Source organism: Erpetoichthys calabaricus, chromosome 9 (assembly GCF_900747795.2).
Source record: "Erpetoichthys calabaricus chromosome 9, fErpCal1.3, whole genome shotgun sequence".
Lineage (NCBI taxonomy): Eukaryota > Metazoa > Chordata > Cladistia > Polypteriformes > Polypteridae > Erpetoichthys > Erpetoichthys calabaricus.
The window spans coordinates 93126494-93143509 of record NC_041402.2 but is presented as its reverse complement, the minus strand read 5'-3'; the positions used below and the strand labels follow the sequence as shown (position 1 = coordinate 93143509).

The 17016-nt window shown below is 39.8% G+C and overlaps 2 protein-coding genes across 3 annotated transcripts in view; both read left to right on the top strand.

Moving 5' to 3' along the window:
- Positions 1-202: 202 nt before the first annotated feature.
- Positions 203-3461, top strand: LOC114657581 (transcription factor HES-7.1-like). Its single transcript, XM_051932130.1, has 4 exons — positions 203-887; positions 1035-1127; positions 2610-2685; positions 2767-3461. The coding sequence occupies exons 1-4, from the start codon at positions 828-830 to the stop codon at positions 3117-3119; spliced, it is 582 nt and encodes a 193-aa protein (XP_051788090.1). The 5' UTR covers positions 203-827; the 3' UTR covers positions 3120-3461.
- A 107-nt stretch (positions 3462-3568) lies between these two features.
- Positions 3569-17016, top strand: part of LOC114657942 (probable G-protein coupled receptor 162) — a 54088-nt gene continuing 40640 nt past the window's right edge. The window contains exons 1-4 of one of the 2 annotated variants that reach the window (XM_051932128.1): positions 3569-3655; positions 4376-5794; positions 6359-6685; positions 7038-7222. In XM_051932128.1, coding sequence (XP_051788088.1) covers positions 6388-6685; positions 7038-7222 — 483 coding nt within the window. In that variant the 5' untranslated portion in view covers positions 3569-3655; positions 4376-5794; positions 6359-6387. The remainder of the gene's footprint in view (positions 3656-4375; positions 5795-6358; positions 6686-7037; positions 7223-17016) is intronic. The other variant, XM_028809925.2, reaches the window with a different exon arrangement.

Genomic DNA, 17016 nt, shown 5'->3' with positions numbered 1-17016 from the left:
AGTGTAGTGGAATTTGGGACAATGGAGCTCCATCTCAGCCATCTGGATGGCGGAATTAGCTCAATTTGACTGGCTTCTTAGTTTCAAAGGGCTTTGTTATGGAAATGATATTTTTCTCTCCAATCCCCCCCCCCCACACCCCCCCCCCCCCCCCCCCCCCCCCCCCCCCACACACACACACACACACTCCCTTCCTGACTTATTTCCACTTCCCTTGCACTTTATACTTTATTCAGACTGGTTTACCTGTCAGAAAGCAGAAAAAGTAGGTTGCAACTCTTCACGTTTACAGAATTCAGATGAGAGTAAAGCAAACACACCAGTCACCAAACGAGCAGCGTCTCAGTGTTTACACCCTGAATCTGAAGGATGGACTGTGGCAATTGCTTTGACCTTTGATCCAGGGGAGAAGGTAAGAGACAAGCACCCCCCAGCACACGCACACACACACACACACACACACACACACACACTCCATGTTCTTATTGGCTGCAAGGATGTCTGGGTCTCTGTCCCCTCTCTTAAATACTGAAGGAGGCAAAAAAGAGAGGGAAATTCAAACAGCTGTCAAAACAGTACAGAGCAGAGCCGAGAAGATAAAGAAAGGAGGGAAAGTTAAACTACAACTACTACAAGGAAGCAGAAAGACTGAAAAGCACCTGACAAAGTAGTAGTTAACATTGTGTGTAGCTGGAAGACTTCTTTTTTTTTTTCTTTTGATTATCTATACGTTAAGTAAAAAGATTAACCTAGGTATGCATCTAAAATAAGAAAAGGTAGAAAAGAAGTCACCAAGAAAAGTTAAAAAAAAAAAGACAGAAAGAAGGATGGAGCTTAGAGAACACAGACGAGTCTGCTTTACGCCACGGCAGCTTCTGTATCAAAAGGTACTGCACATATTTTACTGACTATTAGTATGCAACAATTACAATTTTTAGGTAGTTTGGTTAGGCCAGCATTGCCAGAAACAATTTTTTAGCAACGTACTAATAATTTCCGAACAAGTCTCTGATATTCTGTCGCTGCTCTTCCAGATTGTGAAGCCAAGGCTGGAGCAAAGACGCCGTGCTCGGATCAACCTTTACTTAGAAGAACTAAAACAGTTAATTGAGGAGCAGCCTGGAGAGGTGAGTTTATTTTTATTGATTTCTGTATTGATTTTACAGTTGACTGTCTATTTCTGTTGTTGTTTTTTTTTTTTTTTTGTAACTATTTACATGTAAGTATTATGCAGTAATTGGGTATTTTATTTTTTCTGTTTCCATTCGTATAAAAGCAATTTCCTTTTGGTGTCTCAATGGGCTGTGATACTCATTCGTGTTGATTGTATGTGAGCACTGTGGCAGCCTTGCTGAGTTTGTGTGGGTGTTTGTATACAGGACTCTATTATTTGTTTTGCCCATTATTTTCCCATTCTTTTACCTTTTTGTTTCTTTTATCTGACAACAATTTGAAGAACTGTCAATTTTTTAATTTCTTTTTTTTTTGACACTCACAAAATTATAAAGTGCCTAATAATACATTTTACAGTTAAAAGTAATACCTCCTCTTATAAAAAACAATTCTCATGTTAAAAATAGAAATCATTTACTGTAATTTTAATAATATATTAGGGTTGTGTACTGGACTCCATTCACACCCTATGCTCTGTTGTTGTGCAGTTTGTATGTTCTCCCCACATCCCCAGGACATGTATGTTATATTCATCAATTGACTCATTATATGTGAGTGCAGATAGGTGTATGATTTTAGACTGGAAATGCACTGATGTCCTCTACAAGGTTTGTTCCTGGCACAAAAACTTTAATGAAAACATAAGATTAAAAAATGATGGATGGATGGATGGATCAAATAATGCTAGGACTGCATTACAATACATGAATCGTTATTCAGTTATACATTGACATGCCTTCTGTGTAGAGATTGTGCACTATATTCTCACCACATTCACATATGCTTTGATCCTAGAGTCCAAAAGCCCATGGTCTGTTTGCGTGCGTGTGTGTGTGTGTGTGTGTGTGTGTGTGTGCGCATGTGTGTGAGGGTATCTGACAGCATTATATGATGGATTAGTGTCTGGCCAGGGGATGGACCCCGAATTGTTCTTGCTGTTGCTATGATTAATTTAACTAAACTGGGTTAATAGACATTATAATATAATTCTCCTCATATTCTGGATTTCCTTCCACATGCCAAAGAAATGTGTATTAGGTTAAATGGTAACTCTAAATACACCCCAAAGTGACTGTGTGGGGACTGGCACCTTATCCACAAATGTTTTCTGGGCAGCTAAAACATATTTTGTTATTTTGAAGAAGAATAGTCATTTTATAATGTAATGAGCACCCCTGACTGGCTGGTGAATGTGAGGTCTCGTCACACCATTGTCTTATGTATGGCTCTTATTTGGGTAACATTTAAAGATGTGTATCCTCATCTACTCTCTCGAATAAAGACGCTCTATTAGACAACATTTGCTTGTGTGGCGGGCGGATATTTTCACAGTATACTTGTCTTGTCACTTTCACTTTGACCTTTTCCTTTCTCTGAGTATGTGTCCATATTTGCTTAACTGTTATTAACGTAAGCCTGTTTTGAATGGTTTACAGCGTCCTCATACACGCTTAGACAAGGCAGACATACTGGAGAGGACGGTGCGCTACATTCAGAAACACCGGATGGATGGTGGGTACTTGGCTTAGTGTTTCTTGTCTCACAGCACGTGTCCTGTGCAGCTAATTATCTTATCTGTCTTCTTCTCCCCAGCAAGTCCCTGCCTTGTCCGTGACTCAGACTTCAAAGCCGGGTTTCAGAACTGCCTTTTGCTTGCACATCAGTTTCTGTGTGAGCAGGCTCACTTCCAGTCTAAGGCGAGTGTCAAGTCTATCGATGCAGAAAGATCCCATCTTATAACTAGCCGTCCCAAAGCTGTGCAACCAGGCCTCCCTTTGACAAGAAACAGTTGGCGTTCTCTTTCAGGGAATTCAACAATTCCAGTATGCAATGTATCAATCCAGCAACAAGCACCACCACAAAATATAGTCTGCTTGGGCAACATAAGCAGGGAAGTTCCCAGTACCTCAGAAGCCTGCTGGAGGCCATGGAAGTGTGGGACATGAGCAGACTATAAATGTAGCTACTTGAACTGTACAAGAGGGGGTGTGCTTTGGGGGAAAAGCCTATTTGTATAAACTATGTAAATAAAAAAAAATATTATTTGTGATTCACTGTGGTCTGTGTCTGAACTTGCAATGAAAAGAGAGAGAGAGAATGTACTAGATTGGGGATAAAGGGGAAAATATAGCAAGTGTAATAAATTTGTCACAGAGGGGGAGATTTATGCAGGGAATAAAGGAAAAAAGAAGCTACCATTAATTTCTTGCAGTGGGGGGAGCTGGGAGGTTGTCAGGGGATCAGATCTCTGATTGGTGAGCTGAAGAAAGGGAGGTGGAAGAGAGTATCTGCCGTTATTAATGAGAGAGAGAGAAAGAGAGAGAGAGATTGTGTGTGTGCATGAGTGACGGGGGGGGGGGGGGGGGGGGGGTTGCACTTCAGAGTGGAAGACAGGGTGAGAGAGAGAAGAGAGAGAGACACACAGAGACTGAGGGGTCGCATCGTCGTCATAGCAATGCCAGCATCAACAGAAGGGTAGGAGGTAAGTCGATTCTCTTTCTCCGTCTTCCTTCCTTCCTCCCTAGCTGCACATCTCCCTCTTATTGACTTGTCAATGGGTTTCTAAACTAAACGCATTCTAAAGGGATGTATTTCGGTGTAAGTCTGCATTTCTATGGATTGCCTGTAGCTCTCCTTGTGTTGCAGCCTCAAAGACAGAAGCACCAGGAGGCAAGGAGGCAAGCAGTGGGGTTTGTGGGGGGGGGCAGGGGGGTTACAGACAGACTAGTCTTGCCTTGCATCCCCTATTCTTCCACCTGTCTCTCATCACTGCCTCCCTCGCTTTCATTTGTCCTCATGTCCTCTGCCTTTCACTCTTCTATCGTCTTCTTCTTTGCTCTGCAAGTATTTTCCCTGTTACCAGTTCTTCCCGTTTACTCCTCATCTCCTCTGATCATTAATGTGATTACTGACCTGTTGTACAGATGTGACTACAAACACTGCAATCACTTCCAGGCAGGTTGGTGCCAAAAAGTAGACTCCTATGAAACAGATTTTAATCAAAATATTGTCCAAAAAGCCTGCTTCTGCTTGATGCAATTTTCATTACGCTTAGAGAGACATAACAGTTGTAGCCATGATCTGCATTTACATGAGAAAAACAGCTCCCAGTGCCCATCAGCATCTATGCGTGAAATTGCACCGTTTGGAATGTCATGATAGCAAAACATTTATTAATGAGAGTCTTTCTGTTTCCTTTCAGGGCACCTGCATACACGGGCTGATCGGTACTGCATAAGTTAATGAATGCAGGACACTGTCACAACCTCGATTCAAGCCGGCCACCAAATAAATCAAGGAACAATGATTACTTGGATTGACACTTGATGAACGGTTATGGCAAACAGCTACTAGGAATTTCAGGACTTGTGTTTTGAAAACATTTTAACACCTCATTGCTGTCGAGTCTGAGGCAGTGTTGGTGGTGGTGGAGGTGGCAGCAGCTTTTTAAACAGAAGGTCTGTCTTGGAGTGTTTTTGTGCGCTTGATAATTAAAAACTTGTGAAAGATTCTGTGATAAAAAGCCGCCTCTCTAATGAGGTGCTGTTCATAGCCTGTCAGTCAGTAAATTTCATCAGGTTGGTAGGGTGGAGGTTCCAGATTGGGAGATGGAAGTGATGAGAGGCAACCAGTATCCATTGAGTGTATTGCCACAGTGATATCGAGAAGAAAGCTCTGCTGAAATCACTCCATGAAAGGAGAAACATAAGAAAAACAAAATAACTAGAAACAGCAAAAAAGAAAAGAGTAAACTGAGTTCTACTGAGGGGGAATCACAAAAAAAAGGAACGAAGAGTAAGCAGAGGAAACACTGCAAAAAGAGAACAAAAGAAGGAGGGCGACTGTGTGTAGAACAAACAGAAAATAACAGAGAAGCGGGAGATCACAACGAAGGCGTAAACATTTGTGAAAAAACAGAAAAAGAAAGTGCTTGGGCAGTCACAAGCAAACAGAAAAGCAAGAGTAGATGTTTTAGGGAAGGGGTATTAAAAAGAATCAAGAGGTATCAAAGAGTGAAAGAAGAACAGAGCTTGTAAACATGGAGCTGAGATACAGAGGGACCGAAAAGTAAATGTGCAACAAGAGAGAGGGAGAGAGGGTTGAAGACACTCAAACAAGCAGAGCTTAAGCAAGTTGGAGGAGGAGGAGAGAAAGACGGCCCACGGCACAAAATAGAGCCAAACACAGACAAGGTACTAGTAAAAAGCCAGATACAGAAGATGATGCGCTCCACTGCTCCACATGTCCCTTCTTCATTCGCTTCACGATCCCCTCACTCAATTCTTATGCAGTCTGGACTGCAAGAGAGCGCCCCCTACTGGATTGCTTGTGGACTTGTTTCCATTCTTGGCAATGCCTGGGCAATACTGGGCATCTCAGCAAAGGCAGAGCAGCACAAGGCACTAGACCTGCTTTTTGTTTTCCTCGGCGGGACCCACGTTCTGACTGTAGCCGTCCCCCCTTGCTCTTTTCTCTGCTGTTCACTTAGGAGATGGTGGAGGCCAGAACCAAAACTCCCAGACGTATCACACCACTGGAAACCCACAGAAATGGAACGAAACTCTGTGCAAGGCATTTGTATCTACTTTCTACTGCCTTTCTCTGGCTACTTGCTTCACTGGTAAGTTTCAAACAGTCAGCTTTTGACTCTGCATTTCATTACCTGTGGCTTGCCTGTCGTAGAATTCAGGTCCAACATTTCCTTGTTCTTTTGCGTCTGTCTGTGTGCCTTGGATTGTCTTTTTTAAGGCTGCCAAGAGTTTTCACAAAGAATTAATTCAGACAACAAGGGCCTTAATCCTGTCAGAAAAGAGAACCAGCATCCTGGTCTCACCTCAGCACAGGAACGTACAGTACATACTTTTAATGACATTTGACTATTTTCTTATAAGCTATTAATCACTAAGGCAGTTTCAAATATGGCACCTCCCACATTCCAGGCATAGTCACATGTCTTAGAGAAAAAAATTCCCTAAAACTAGAGGCCTGTAACAAATTCTCAAAGAAATGCAATTCCAAGGATGCATTCCTTTGGGCTATAGTGTAAGATTTCCTGAGCTTATGGAACTTGGGACCTCAGACTATAGAGGTTTGTGAGAGACAGAAAGTTTTTTGTCATTATCATACCCTTCTATCTGTTTCTTACATGCCTTAATTTTTTCCCCCTTGCTTTCCACCACTCCAGTGTCCTCCATCTCCTACCATCGCCTCTGGATGGTCAAGTGGCCGGTGAACTACCGCCTTTCCCGCTCTAGGAAGCAGGCCTGGCACTCTGCTGCAGGAGGCTGGGCAGCAGCCTTTGTCCTGGCAACACTGCCCTCGCTGGGTTGGCACTCCCCAGGCCAGCGTTTCTATCAGGACGGGACCTGCCGGTTCACTCCTGGACACATCGGCTTGGGATTTGGGCTCTGCCTCCCCCTACTTGTGGGAGGTGGAACTGCCACAGCTCTCTTCTGTTGCTCCCTGACTTTACTGGAAACATTCTGTAAGGGAAGACTCATCAGAAAAGCAGGTATGCTTTATATTAGGGATGAACAATATTATTAGCCCTTGACCTTCTATCCTTCTTTCTCTGTGACATTCCGCTTTCCAATTTTACATAATCCTCATCTATATCAGTCATTTCCCCTTTGATGTACTGATCCATTGGCTTTTGTGCTCTGCTTGCAATTCATATTTCCCTAAAACTATATTATTTGCTTCCTAAATTGCTTGCCTTGCCTTGAAAAGGTCTCTATATAGAGTAAATACTGAATTGCTGATGTGCTTTTGACCACTAGGCCTTCTCATGCAAATGTAGAAAATGGGGACTTTCTGAAATGATGGTCTCTTTATATGAAAAGTGCTGAGGGTTTTATTCACAGATCAACTAGAAAGAGTGCCAAAAGGAGGACAAGAAGAAGTTCCAGCAATCGTGGTTGAAGATGTAAGAGGGCAGCGAAGATCATCTATTGACGGCTCTGAGCCCCGAAAGACTTCAAGAGAGACAACAGGCCTTGTGACTGCTATTGTTTTGCTATATACTGGTTTTACTGGAGTTCCTCTACTGGTGAGTATTAAAAAAAGCTGATTCTATGATATACTTAGAGTCAGGAAATTGTGATCATTAGGCTTCCTTATTTAATCTATTAAGGAAATAAATATGCTAGATCAATGGTTCCTAAGTTCTGTCCTTGGGATCACTTGTGGCTGTGTGTTTGTACTCAAACCAGTTTCACATCCAGTGTGTCATTCCTACTTTCAACTGATCTCATTATTTAGTGAGCTGCCTTTTTATTCTCTTATTCTATGATATTCTGAAATATTTCTATTTTTGCCAAAACTTTGAATGCTTAAGTTTCTTTATTTTTCGTTCACCCTTTTCTATAGAATTTGCTCACTGAATTGTATTCAAATCCTGACAATACTGAGAACTAAAGAGGAACAGTTACTTCAGTGCATATTCACGTGTCCGTTCATTTGCATCAAACATTTGCTGATCAGTAGACGAGTGAAAATGGCAATGAAATAATTGTCCTCTTTGGCATCCTGTGTTGTGTGTACACCAATGGCTGAACTGCTCATTGCTGATCGTCAGCATTTGAAAACAATTAGGGGAACAAACTCTATAGAAAAGGATAAATTGAAAAGAAAACAGAAAAATAAATGTATTTAAAGCTATCATAAAGAATGTTTATGGATTTCTTAGAAATGTTTCTAGGCCAGATGACTAAACAATAAGATTAATTAAAAAACAACAACGCACTGCTTGGAATAAAAATCCACAGCCACTTGGAACCCTAAGAACTGAACTTGAAATCCACTGTGGCAGTCACTTTCGTTAGCAACAACATCCTAGAAAACATGTCCCCAGTGTTATTAAAACCTTTTTCTTTTAAATACTATATTGAAAGAGATTTCAATATTCAATATTCAAAATATTAAAGAAAAACATTTCCACGGTTTCAACCCTTTCCCCCAGAGGGCAACAACATCTGTAGGTTTTCATTGCAGTCTATCCTTTATCATGCAGACTGATTCTAACTTTTGATTGAACATTTTTCTTCAATAATTTTTTTTTTTTTTTTTTTGCTTTCAGCAGTTTTAATAGATAACGTGCTGTGTTTTGCTTTTTTGTGTACAATACATGAAAAAAGTTAATACAAAAACAGTTATGGAGCATCACAATCATTAGTTATCTGTTTCACTTCAAATTTACACCTTTTCAAGTAAGTTGCTCCTATAAATTTGTACAGATTAAATTTGGAAGTGCACTGTTGTAGCGTTATTCATTAACTCCAGCACAACCATCAGCATAGTCTTCTGTGATCTCAAGCAAACATTATGCCTGTCCAAAAAATACCCACAATATTTATACTCTAAAATTGCATGAATATGTGAAATTTTGAGACAATTTCAAACAACATGCTTATAAGCTCAGTTTGCACCTCAACTTTACAAGGTGATCCTGAGCATATAATAAGCTGAGACAATGCAAATACAATGCTACATTCCAGGCAAAATATCACTATATCCTGTGTTTAATTAATCATCTCAAATGAAAAACAGGTCAGGAAACTACAACCAATACATAGCTGAGTACTGTGATTTTGAGATTAGCCTGTTTGTTTAACTACTTAATGTTAAAACATGCTTCATATGAAAAACATTTCTTCACAGAGTGTTACTGCCTCATGAACTCCCTTTTACTAATAGTACTAAGGGGGTTCGCCCCCTGCTTGCTTCACTCACTAACCCCCCAGCCTGCGCTATGCGCCATTGGTGAACAAAAACCCCCCGACCTGCACTACGCGCCAGCCACGTTGCATCTCTGCCACTCAAGTCTGTGGATTTCACTTTCAACAAACAACAAATCTTCTAATTCTCATGGACATAACTCTTAATTGGTAAGAAAAACTACTTTTCCCTGATGGCAACACAAATTAGACGATCTACAAGTCTCTGTCTTAAAGTTTAAATCCGAACAATATACAGTAGAACCTCTGGTCACAAAAGTTTCCGAACATGTACAAATCGGGTTACAATCAAAACGTTTGCCAAAATTTTGCATCTGTTCACGACCACACGCTCTGATGGCGAACAAAAACACTGGCGGCCAGTTTCCGTACGCGCCAATGATTTCCCATTCTCCGTTTTCCATTTTCTTTTGTTTGCGTATAAAGGGCCTAACAAAGCAGCTGATGTTGCAAAAGGAGTTACAATGTTAACCAAGCAGAGGCTTCAAATGCTGGAAGAGGTGGAAAAACTGTTGCTAGTGTGGTTGAACGAGAAGCACCTTGCAGGGTACAGCGTAAGCGAGGTGATCATATGCGAGAAAGCCAGGAAGATTCATGGCGATTTACTGAAAAAAAATCCTTCTTCGAGTGGCGAATGTGAGGAATTTAAAGCCAGTAGAGGATGTTTTGAAAAGTTTCGCAAGAGAAGTGGCATTTAATTTTTTTCCCTGTGCTTAAAACTCATAAAAAAAAGTGTTTACAGCGAGCGGTTCATAAGGGTCTAGCGCAAGCTCTTATGTTAGTTTTCTCTGTTGTTCAAGGTTTTCTCAATGTTATTCAATGTTTTTACATTTAGGTTACTATTACACTGTGCATTCTATGGTATAATTAACTATTTTTGTGCTTAAAGAATATACATTTACATACAGTTCGTATGGTCTGGAACAGATTAATTGTATTTACATACAATCTTATGGGGAAATTACGTTCGGGTTGCAACCAAATCAGGCCGCGTCCAGAGTTTTGGAACAAATTACGGTCGTGACCAGAGGTACCACTGTATTCGATTTCTTTTTGCTGTTCCGTTATTTTGCAGAGTAATAATTTCCGTTTGTTAGCGCTAATGCGATCTTTACTATCATTTTTTTTTGAGACTTTCAAATTTTAGTGCTTTCATTATCTCTAACCTGCTCTGCACGTGTATCGCGCCAATGTTTTTGAATTCTTTATGATGTTCTACTTTGTCATCTACTCTTTGTCTTTTATTTCCGGCCCCGGTGTGGTTAAATCTCTTGGCACAAAGTCTCGTCTCGCAGGACTTGAAAGTATCTCTCTGCAAAAGTCACATCTCATCCCAGGCTAAAAAGTCTTGTCTCGTCCCAGGATTTTTTTATATAATAGAGAGATGTTACAAACGTTCACTATTTGTGCATATTAAAAAGGTGAAATGTGTGAGTTTATGAAAGTAATTTATTTTTATAATTATTACCAGCAAACCGTAAGGAACCCAACAAACAACTTTATTTTATACACCAATTTTCTGATGAGTCTTTTACAAGTTCTGATCAGTACTACAATTTATATTTATATCTAACTATTTTTACCATGCTCCAGAACACACAGTACATCAAACACAGAATAAACTGGTGGATTTTGAAGCCAAGTATCTTTGCCAAACTGCCATAGGATAAGATTCTCTGTTGAAATTCAATGAACACTTGCCAGTTTCAGACTTCCTTCTAGTGCTTGATAAACCATAGTAGTCAAAGTTTGAACAATATTCCTTGATTTGTTTTTTTAAGCCCATTTATTTAAATTCAGGATCATGGGAGGGCCCAAGTACAACTTAGCATCATTCATCATTTCTTCATAGGATGCTTATCCATAGGATGCTTATCCATCTTAGGGAACCGTCACTGAACTTGATCAAATCAAGCCAGTTATAGCCACCATTCAATATACAACCTGTGAATTTCCCCTTGAGATTAATAAAGTATCTATCTATCTATCTATCTATCTATCTATCTATCTATCTATCTATCTACAACCTGAAAGTCTTGTACAAGTGTTTGTGGTTAGAACTGGACATGCTGAGGTAGAAGTAATATTACAATCCACACATCAGCACACATGTCCTCCATTTATCTGAAGAAACAAGAGGCGAGAGATAACCAGTTAAAAGATCTGGTAAACCTCTTTACATCATGGAATACTCAACCCAAAATTGATATTTTTATCTGTTACTTACCTCATGCTGTCTGTAATGATGTGTGAGAAAAATGTGTTATCTCATGTTTTCATGTAGAACAAAGTTTCTGATACAATGGTTTCCAAAGGGAGCTGGCAGCAGCTCATTGTGAACAAAGGCAAATGGTATTGAAACATCCATGAAAAAAATCTCAAAAAATCCAACTTTGTTTTCTTCATTCTCCATGGAAATATGAATGAATTTTTTTTTCTCATCCACTACACTACATCACTACAAACAACACCTGATAAATAACAGAAAAAGTATCATTTTGGGTGGAGTATTCCTTTAAGGATTGTTTAAATAAATGACAAAATAAATGTGATTTTAATGCTCTGAGGCTAGGGATCTGCACCAGCAATTGGAAGGTTGCCAGTCTGAATCCTGTAAACACCAGAAGTGATTCCACTCTGCTGGGCCCTTGAGCAAGGCCCTTAACTTGAAATTGCTTCGTCCTTGGTAGGACATTAACCTGCATCCAGCCCTGCAAGCTGGAGGAGCTGCTTGCAGGGCTGGATGCAGGTTAACGTCATACCAAGGACGAAGCAATTGCAGGTTAACTAATGGAAAACTAGTGGGTTGGTGGCAGGATTGGCACCTCAGCCACTGTAAAAAAAACCTCACACGGTTCCCCTCCATTTGAACTAATGTGGTGCTGAGGTTCGTCGTGTGGTGGGTGCTGCAACACACTGTATCAGTGCCTGCTCCCAACCTATGCTTTAGGGCTAAGACTCAGTGACTAAATAGTTTTTTCACACTGTAGTGGGAATAAGAGATTGTTCTGATGTAGGGAACAGAAGATGAGACATGTTCAAAAAGACAAGGCAGGAGGAAGAATCAAAAAACAACTTTTTTCTAACACAAACCAGAAAGCTAACTCATAGTCCAAATTCAAAGTACAAGATTCTTTAGACAGAACTTCAAACTGAGAGATTCACACACTAGCACATTTTAACTATTCACAAACTTGTTCTTATTGATTAGGAAATGCTGATGCCAACCTTTATCTCATCCTGCCCATGACAACACGCGACACTGTAGCAACTGCTAGCAAAGTGATGGTGCCCATTAAATACTAAAATGCTGATGCAGAAAGATGCAAAAACATATTAACATGCTTAAAATGATGTCCAATAAATTAAAAAATGCAAAATATGATTTCAGAGTTCCTGAATGGTGCAAGAATTTTTAAAGCTGGCCATTCATAACACTAAGGTGGTTTCATGTCAGAGACTCAAGTAGCCTTACTCTAGACAATTAAGTTATTGCAGCATTGTAATGAAGAATAAGTGAAGTATAGTGTGTGATAGTTATTGATTTTTTTTGTTGATGGGATTGAAGAAACTATCTAAGGATGCTTGGTGACACAGCTATTAGTGCTGCTGCCTCAAAACTCCAAGTTCCTGGGTACATCTCAGAGGCGTGACCATGGGGGGGCTGGGGTGGGCACTGCCCCCCCAGAGACAAGCCGTGCCCCAAAGCGAAATGCTCTGTCTGTCCAATGAAAACTCTGGAGAAGAATAACATTTGATTTTCAAAACTGAGTTGCTTTCCAATCGGCCCGTTTGAATTTGGTGTGTATCCGTCAGTGTCTCCTCCACTGGACAGGAACTGTGCTGCTCACAGTTCACTTCGCAGCACGTTTTGAACCTGTTGACCGCATTCTTTAATTAAAACAGCGTATATGTTCCATTCTTCTTTTATTTTCTGGTTGGTAACACCAAAGGCTATGCATAGGTGGCTTATTAAAAAGTAGACTTCTTCAACCTCTGTCCCTCCGCAAGCTGGTGGCTCCAGCTCCATGGTTGCACCGCTGCTACCAACACGGAGCACAGCACACCCACGTTGGGAACTGAAACTTTACTTCACGGGAAACTGAAACTCCAAAAGATGTAGATAAGCCTACACAATTCTCCAGCTCTGCACCCGTGTCGGGTACTCCAAACCTCTGCCTTCAACAAAATATACAGTCCGGTCTGCCTGACTTAAATATGGATAGCCCATCCCAGCCCGTTTTAATTAATTATTCCAAGCGCGCATTCGGAAAGACACTCAGATGTTTTAGTGCAAGCTGGTATCAGTCTCGACCATGGCTTGAATATTCTGTTGTCCGTGATGGCAGCTTTTGCTTTGCCTGCCACAAATTTAGTGTTTCCAATTCAGACTGTGAGGACACATTCACCAAACATGGCTACACAAATTGGAAAAAAGCTCTAGAAAAAGACGGTGTCGGCTTCCACAAACACGCATCTAGTATCCCGCACGTCAGAGCCATGTCTGCATCACAGCACTCATCATTGGTGTGTCTTCAGCTGCATGCGAAAGCTCTTTCTCTACTTTGAACCGCATTCTCACTCCAATCTGCCGAACAATGCTGCATTAAAGGAAGAGAAATTTAGTCATTCTGGCACATGAGAAAAACATCACAGAAAATCTAGACATGAATGAATTTATTTCAGAATTTGCCAAGAGTAACCGCAGACTGGTCCTGTAGAAAATATCCAGGTTAAACGCTGGAAACTGATGTCCTATAGCCTCCCATAACTACAATAAGCCACGTTTCTGTTCTTGCTCTCATACAGTATGTTGTATACATTTGACTTTATTGATATTTACCTTGTAGATGTAGTTCCATATTTGTTCACAAAAAATAATAATACAAGTTCCATTGCCTCTGTTAATTTTATTGAACAATAGGTTATGACTTATGCCATATTTTTTGCTTTTATATGTTTTATATAACTATGTTGTTATTATTATTTGACCCCCCCCTACAAAAATGGGGATGGATGGATGGATGGATAGATATTTTTTGCCCCCCCAGACAAGCCAAATGCCCACCCACACATGATGTTCTGGTCACACCTCTGGTACATCTATCTTGTGAATCACTGTGTGTAATTTGAATGTGCTCTCGGTACCCCTGGGACTTTATCAAAGCACTGAAGACATATTTGATGACCCTAAAGTATCACAATGTGGTATAAGCACAAGATTACCACATGAAAGACTGGAATCTTGTTGGTTGCTATTGCTAGCTTGTGTCCAGTGCTTGCAGTGAACCTACAATGTAAAAAATGGGTTCAGAAAATGTAGGAATGGATGTTATTTCCTATTGAAATCTGAAAAGCCATAAATGTATATTAAAATGAAAAAAACATAGTTGTGATAATGACAAATATGAGCATGTGTCATATATTTCTATAATTCTATTTATTTGCCATTAGTAATTATGTGGAAAAATTAGACAATGTAGAAAACAGGCCTTCAGGAATCATATTAGATACAGGTGCTGGTCATAAAATTAGAATATCATGACAAAGTTGATTTATTTCAGTAATTCCATTCAAAAAGTGAAACTTGTATATTAGATTCATTCATTACACACAGACTGATGTATTTCAAATGTTTATTTCTTTTAATGTTGATGATTATAACTGACAACTAATGAAAGTCCCAAATTCAGTATCTCGGAAAATTAGAATATTGTGAAAAGGTTCAATATTGAAGACACCTGGTGCCACACTCTAATCAGCTAATTAACTCAAAACACCTGCAAAAGCCTTTAAATGGTCTCTCAGTCTAGTTCTGTAGGCTACACAATCATGGGGAAGACTGCTGACTTGACAGTTGTCCAAAAGATGACCATTGACACCTTGCACAAGGAGGGCAAGACACAAAAGGTCATTGCTAAAGAGGCTGGCTGTTCACAGAGCTCTGTGTCCAAGCACATTAATAGAGAGGCGAAGGGAAGGACAAGATGTGGTAGAAAAAAGTGTACAGGCAATAATGATAACCGCACCCTGGAGAGGATTGTGAAACAAAACCCATTCAAAAATGTGGGGGAGATTCACAAAGAGTGGACTGCAGCTGGAGTCAGTGCTTCAAGAACCACCACGCACAGACGTATGCAAGACATGGGTTTCAGCTGTCGCATTCCTTGTGTCAAGACACTCTTGAACAAGAGACAGCGTCAGAAGCGTCTCGCCTTTGGACTGCTGCTGAGTGGTCCAAAGTTATGTTCTCTGATGAAAGTAAATTTTGCATTTCCTTTGGAAATCCAGGTCCCAGAGTCTGGAAGAAGAGAGGAGAGGCAGAGAATCCATGTTGTGTGAGGTCCAGTGTAAAGTTTCCACAGTCAGTGATGGTTTGGGGTGCCATGTCATCTGCTAGTGTTGGTCCATTGTGTTTTCTGAGGTCCAAGGTCAACGCAGCCGTCTACCAGGAAGTTTTAGAGCACTTCATGCTTCCTGCTGCTGACGAACTTTATGGAGATGCAGATTTAATTTTCCAACAGGACCTGGCACCTGCACACAGTGCCAAAGCTACCAGTACCTGGTTTAAGGACCATGGTATCCCTGTTCTTGATTGGCCAGTAAACTCGCCTGACCTTAACCCCATAGAAAATCTATGGGGTATTGTAAAAAGGAAGATGCAATACGCCAGACCCAACAATTCAGAAGAGCTGAAGGCCACTATCAGAGCAACATGGGCTCTCATAACACCTGAGCAGTGCCACAGACTGATCGACTCCATGCCACGCCGCATTGCTGCAGTAATCCAGGCCAAAGGAGCCACAACTAAATATTGAGTGCCGTACATGCTCATACTTTTCATGTTCATACCTTTCAGTTAGCCAACACTTCTAAAAATCCTTTTTTTGCATTGGTCTTAATTGATATTCTAATTTTCCGAGATACTGAATTTAGGACTTTCATTAGATGTCAGTTATAATCATCAACATTAAAAGAAATAAACATTTGAAATACATCAGTCTGTGTGTAATGAATGAATCTAATATACAAGTTTCACTTTTTGAATGGAATTACTGAAATAAATCAACTTTGTCATGATATTCTAATTTTATGACCAGCACCTGTAAGCACATATAAGTTGTTTAGATGAGAACAGGCCACTCAGTCTATGAGTGACCGTCAACTTCTATTCACATAATGTTTGCAAAGTATTATTTGGATTAGATTTTAAATTAATTCTTCATAGTTCACCATACTACTGTGGGTAACTTATTATAAAGTCTTTAAAGTTCTCTGTATTGAGAAATGCCATGTAAAATGTACTCTTACCAGCTTCTGCCTGTACTATTCTGTCCTTGATGAAGAGATTTTAAAGTAACAGTTGGCATCCATCCTTAATTAATCTAAATTTTTGAAGGAAAAAAAGATTAATCTCCTTCATTCTTTATTCCACTTGTTCATTCTTTACTCACATCTTTACTTTGTAGTCTTGGACTAAGTTTTAAACTTGTTCTAGTGTTTGGATATTCTTCTTGTAACAGGAAAAGCAAATTGCATACAGTGGTTGCAAACATGGTGTGTTATACAGCAAAAGTATAAGCTGACTTGTATTCTAGTGTTCAATATTTGTTCCTATTAGCCTTTTATAATGCTTCTGTAATGTAATGCACTGTTATGAGTTTCTTGTTTATATTTGCATTTATTTTTTAACTTTCTGCATTTATTTAGGTTTTGGAATGTTCTGCATTCAATTCTGTTCTTATTTTGTGGTTTTAGATTCATTTTAGTGTGATTGATGTAATTTCAAATTATATGTTTTGCATAATATGGCAAAATTTTGATTTCTGATTTTTATGGAGAGCATCATGTTGAGAGTTTGTTGTTGACAATGGAGCTCCAATGCTACCACACGACTTCAAGATGTTGCATCATTGTGACATCATATTCTGGCGGGTATTTAAGATGTCAGCATACTGAATTCAACATACAAGATAATTGATGCTTTCTAAATCTTTTGCAAATAATTTTTACTTTGTAAATTCTATGTAACAGATCTTTTGGATTTTTGTCTCATGAATCGATTTTTTCATTTGATTCCTGGTTTTGACCCCTGATATTCCCTTCA

Excerpts from the sequence above, each read along its gene's own strand:
- LOC114657581 (XM_051932130.1), top strand. The coding sequence starts at position 828 with ATGGAGCTTAGAGAACACAGACGAGTCTGCTTTACGCCACGGCAGCTT. Across the intron at positions 888-1,034 it reads GGCAGCTTCTGTATCAAAAG|ATTGTGAAGCCAAGGCTGGA; the intron begins GTACTGCACATA and ends CTGCTCTTCCAG. Across the intron at positions 1,128-2,609 it reads TTGAGGAGCAGCCTGGAGAG|CGTCCTCATACACGCTTAGA; the intron begins GTGAGTTTATTT and ends AATGGTTTACAG.